The 5827-nt window shown below is 30.3% G+C and overlaps 1 protein-coding gene across 1 annotated transcript; it reads left to right on the forward strand.

Annotated features, from left to right (window-relative positions):
• Window positions 1-304: 304 nt before the first annotated feature.
• LOC105775170 (alanine aminotransferase 1, mitochondrial) lies at window positions 305-3265 on the forward strand (the record flags this gene model as incomplete). Its single annotated transcript, XM_052621710.1, has 11 exons — window positions 305-379; window positions 526-591; window positions 679-740; window positions 959-1037; window positions 1125-1229; window positions 1323-1433; window positions 1705-1842; window positions 1924-1998; window positions 2103-2223; window positions 2331-2488; window positions 2986-3265. Coding segments are annotated over 11 exons (996 nt in total), but the record flags the coding sequence as incomplete, so codon positions are not given.
• Window positions 3266-5827: the final 2562 nt, after the last annotated feature.

Below are 5827 nucleotides of genomic sequence, written 5' to 3' on the forward strand. Positions count from 1 at the left end.
TGTTTTCCCTTCCCATTCTCGCTTCTGTTTTACCCAAAATCCACGTCTTCTATTTCTTCATTCTAGCTTTCTTCTCCACTCTTATCGCCGTTTCTCCTCTTTTTTAACTCTCTTTGGCGTCACAACTGGACTTAGAACACCGATCAGAAAGCACCCTCCATCTCACATTTTCCGTTCCTCTCCACCGGCGAAACTGGTGAAGTTTTTATTGTTATGTCCATGGGAACCGATAAAGAAGATACAGCCGTCTTCCTAGATCGTGCTTCTCGATCAACTAGAGGGAGAAGGTGAATCTTCAACCTAAATTAAGATAGGATTCCTATCGCAGAAATTGCAACAAGAGATACAGGCTAAGCCAGAGGCTTATCCCTTTCAAGAGGTACATAACTTTCTTCCTTTACAGGTTTTTAATCAACACTTGTAGAGTTGGAGTGTGCAATCCTGAAATAAAATGAAGAGGCTTTTATATTGTTTGACGTACCTTTATTTTTGTATTTGGGGTTAAATGATAGTTCTCTTTTGCAGATTCTGTACTGCAACATTGGAAATCCTCAGTCTCTTGGTCAGAAGTCAATAACCTTTTTCCGGGAGGTTGGTTTTGTTACTAGATGATATTGATTACCATGAGGTTGTGTCATTGTGAATGAAGCAATTCTAAATAGGATATCTCTGCTATAGGTTCTTGCATTGTGCGACCATCCAGCCATTTTGGCCAAAAGTGAAACACAGGCTTTATTCAGGTACTGAGATTTAATATTATCCATCAGCTTTGCTGTTTCTTCTGTTAAATTTCTAGATTTCTTCTGAGAAAACTTTAACAGATTCTATTGAGCCCTGTGAAAGTTTAAACATATAGAGATGTTCTCTTCATCTAGCCTAGAATACTTTGGCAGATTACCAGTTTTTCTTTTACAGTCATTCCTTTGTCTCATGTAATTTGGTTCATGGCTTGTTGCAGTGCGGACTCCATAGAGCGGGCTAGGAAAATTCTTGATCAAATTCCAGGAAGAGCAACTGGTGCATACAGTCACAGCCAGGTTCTGATCATTGCTCATATCTTGGAATTTTGACAACTTGTTATTATTATTGGAAATCAATTTATGCTTGCATATTATTCACATAAGGGAATTAAGGGATTACGTGATACTATTGCTGCTGCAATCGAGGCTCGTGATGGTTTTCCTGCTGATCCAAATGATATTTTCATGACAGATGGTGCCAGCCCTGCAGTAAGTTTCCATCTCAAACTTTCTTGTTACATGTTTCATGAGTTCCTCACAAAAGCATGTATGACAGATTGGATTTTTCTTCCTTGTTTCTAGGTGCATATGATGATGCAGTTACTGATAAGATCTGAGAAAGATGGAATTCTCTGTCCCATCCCTCAGTATCCTTTATACTCCGCTTCAATTGCGCTGCATGGTGGAACTTTGGTATGCATATAATAACTTAAAGCATTATTTAGTATTTAGTTATTTGTAAGCTGTCTTTAATTATCTGTTAGTGAAGTAAGTACTCACTTTTTGCTTCATTGACCAAGCTTTAACTGACCTATATCAAGTTGCGTTATGTTTCTTGAGGATTACTTCTTAGTTGTCTTTCCCGGTAGAACTTGTTAAATGATTGGCAATAGAGATTTCCTTTAACCGTCCAACCATTTTTTTTGATCGGCCTGTAATTACAACTTTCTTTTGGATTTTACAGGTTCCCTACTATCTTGATGAAGCTACAGGATGGGGTTTGGAAGTATCTGAGCTTAAGAAACAAATGCAGGAAGCCAAGTCTAATGGCATCACAGTTAGGGCCTTGGTTGTAATAAATCCAGGCAACCCAATAGGACAGGTATCAATGAAATGCTTTCAGAAAAGTATATTATAAATGAAAAAGGTTCCTGCAATTTCATTTTTCTCATTTTGATTGCAGGTTCTTGCTGAGGAAAACCAGAAGGCAATCGTGGAGTTCTGCAAGGAAGAATGTCTTGTTTTACTAGCAGATGAGGTAGGTTGATTTGCATATGTTCTTGCTTTACCATTCGTTAACAATGACTTCGCTTTCCCAAGGGCAAGTTTGCACTGACCTTGATAACCACCTTGGTTTCACAGGTTTACCAGGAGAATGTTTATGTTCCTGAAAAGAAATTCCACTCTTTTAAGAAGGTTGCTCGATCTATGGGTTACGGCGAGAAGGATATACACTTGGTATCTTTTCAGTCGGTCTCGAAAGGTAACATTGGTTTATCTTATTTCTATTATTTCATTTACGGAATGTGAATGAGCTTATACAAAGTTTGGAATTTTGACACAGAATATAAACTCTTTTATTGTCTCCAGGGTATTATGGAGAGTGTGGAAAAAGGGGAGGAGGTTACATGGAGGTTACTGGGTTTGGTGCTGATGTGAGGGAGCATATATACAAATTAGCATCTATGAATCTGTGTTCTAACATCACTGGTCAAATTCTTGCTAGTCTTGTCATGAGTCCACCTAAGGTTATATCTTTTGCCATTTAAAGCCAGTTATCTGTTTGTATTCAAATGACATTGGATGTATGACGTAGGACTAAATAGATTTTGAGCTTTGACAAGCTGCTTATAAGTATTGTTTCTTATAGAAGAAACACATTATTGGAGAAAGCTTTTGAATCTCCCAACTATTGGATTTGGGTTTCTTTTTGACAATTTGTTTATTGTGCTTTTGTTTAGATGATGAGAAAGGAAAGTCAAGATGAATGAACAAGTTTGATTTTTATTTGATTGGTTTGTTATGTTCATGTTAGTCTGGTGAAAAGTCTTAAACTGGGTCTGAGGATTTAATCTGTGCTTCTTCTTTGCTGGAATTTGCTTTTTTTTTATTTGGAAATTATTTGTTTGGTTGTTGAGAAAGGAAGGGAAACTAAATTATGATATATGTATATATTTGTTTGGATAAATCATGATAGTTTGTTTTTTTGTTATGTTGTTTAACTTTGGTAGTTATTTGGTGCCAGAGCTGAAAACTCGGATCAAGAAGTACTTTGAAGGGGATGAAGAGGCACTCCCTTCAGCTCTTGAGGCCATTTTGCGGAGAAAGTTGGCTGGGAAGCATGAGGAGACCGATGATGGATTGATGGATGAATTGGAGGTGCAACCACGAGACGATGTGGATGATGAAGTGTTCGACTCAGATTTTGATAATTTGTACTTGACTAATGAAGAGATAACTTGCAATACTTGCAATGTTTATGATGAAATAAAGTGTGGATAGAAAACCTGTCAATACTTGCAATATTTGTCCATAATGTTTGTAAATGAGAAATGACCCTAGTCTATTTCATTTCTCAAAGCCAATTGCTTATATTATGATTTTATTAAATTCATATAAGAATATTTAATATTAAGAATTTTATTAAATTATATATTTTTATTAAATTATATTTAATAATAATTATTTTAAATTATATTATATAGTATTATATATTATGATTTTATTAAATTCATATAAGAATATTTAATATTAAGAATTTTATTAAATTATATATTTTTATTAAATTATATTTAATAATAATTATGTTAAATTATATTTTATAGTATTATATATTATGATTTTATTAAATTCATATAAGAATATTTAATATTAAGAATTTTATTAAATTATATATTTTATTAAATTATATTTAATAATAATTATGTTAAATTATATTTTATAGTATTATATATTATGATTTTAGAAAATTCATATAAGAATATTTAATATTAAGAATTTTATTAAATCATATATTTTAATTAAAATATATTTAATATTAATTATTTCATATATTTTATAGTATCATATATTATGATTTGAGTAAATTCATATAAGAATATTGATTATTAAGAATTTTATTAAATTATATATTTTAATTAAAATATATTTAATAATAATTATGTTAAAATATGATTAAATTATTTATTACTGATATTAATAATCTTATTAAAATTTAATAACAATAACAATAATCATTTATCTAAACAAATTTCTGCTAAGGGTATTCTAGTCACTTTAGTTTTTTCCCTTATGCTATTACACCTCCGTTCCATTCAACCAAACACAAGAATACTATTACGCCTCTATTCCATTACATTCAACCAAACAATTGATTTGCTATTACGCCTCTATTCCATTACACCTCTATTCCAATACAGCGAACCAAACGTGCTCTAATAGTATTCTTGTGTTTGGTTGAATGGAATGATGTTGTAATAGCATAAGGAAAAAAACTAAAATGACTAGAATAGTCTTAGTAAAATTTTTTTAGGTAGATGATTATTATTATTGTTATTAAATTTTAATAAAATTATTAATATAAATAATAAATAATTTAATCATATTTTAACATAATTATTATTAAATATAATTTAATAAAAAAATATATAATTTAATAAAATTCTTAATATAATTATTCTTATATGAATTTACTAAAATCATAATATATAAAAATATAAAAATAATATATAATCTCATTTATTATTTTTAAACCGCAATACATATTTAATGTACTAAAATATCATTAGTGAATCTAATATATAAGATGCTGAGGGCAGAAAATGGAAAAAAAAAAAAGGAAACGTAGGAGAAGATGCTGAGGGCAAAAAATGGAAAATAGGAAAAATGGTGCTGAAGGCATCCCTAATCAGTGCTGAAGGCAATGAATGGCTATTACAGCCAATGGGTGTAATAAGGCCTGAATGGAATCAGGCTGTAATGCTATTACAGCCAACCAAACATGCCGTTAGTTATTCTATCAATTTTTAACAAAAAAATTAATTTACTTTTTAATCTAACATATAATGACTATTTTATCTTTTTTTTACCTAAACTAGATAAAATACAATTTAACAACTTACATAATATTTTTACCATTGTTATAGAAGAAGCTTTTTGGTCATGTATGTTATCTTCATTTCCCTGCAAAACAGTGCTGTATCCTCAATTGCCGATGAAAGTTTCCAATGCACCTTTGTTCTTTCCCTCAGTATGTTAAACCATTTGTTATCAACATTTAACTTCTACCGTTGGTGGATACCATGTTCCTACAAGTATTGGACAGATAATTAACAACCTAGCCTGAAGTTTAGAAATCATATCGAAGCTTTTGCATATGGTGATTATTTTTCCTCCATCGTCCTTTGCTACTGCCTATCCACCAAAATTACTGCTTCTTCTTCCTTTGACGAGCGCAAACGCCGCTCTCTATTTAGGGTCAATGTATATGTTGAACACAAAATATTAAAATGTGGTTGCAGAGTCGTGGATGCAATTACAGATACGGTGGACATTACATAATGCATAACGGTTGTGATCAAGGTAAATTTTTTTTTTTTTGAAAATAACAATCTTTTAAAAACACTATATTTATGCATTTTGCAATTATATTTTATTGTTTTAATATTGATGATACTCTTTTATAAAAAATTCATTTAAAAATTAAAAATTAAATTTATAAATAAAATTCCTTAAAAATGAATATAAAAATTATAATATACGAACATTATTATATTAAATCATGGATAATAACAATCATAATTTTAAATAGAATCTAAATAATATCATAAATAAAAATAATAATTTTACATCAATTTAAATAAAAAATATACACATATAAATATAAAACTCAAATTTTTATAAATTACCATTAGAATAAATGACATGATGAATCTAAAACATCTTTATTTACATCATTCTCTTGATTTTGATCACCTCCCCATCCATGCAAAAAATTGAAAGTAGAATTCATTGTTGTATCTCTTCAAAGAGATGGAGGCATCACATTATATGCAAAATGTGGAGGGATAGAATCATAAGATGTTTGA

Source organism: Gossypium raimondii, chromosome 10 (assembly GCF_025698545.1).
Source record: "Gossypium raimondii isolate GPD5lz chromosome 10, ASM2569854v1, whole genome shotgun sequence".
In the NCBI taxonomy this organism is placed as follows: Eukaryota; Viridiplantae; Streptophyta; class Magnoliopsida; order Malvales; family Malvaceae; genus Gossypium; species Gossypium raimondii.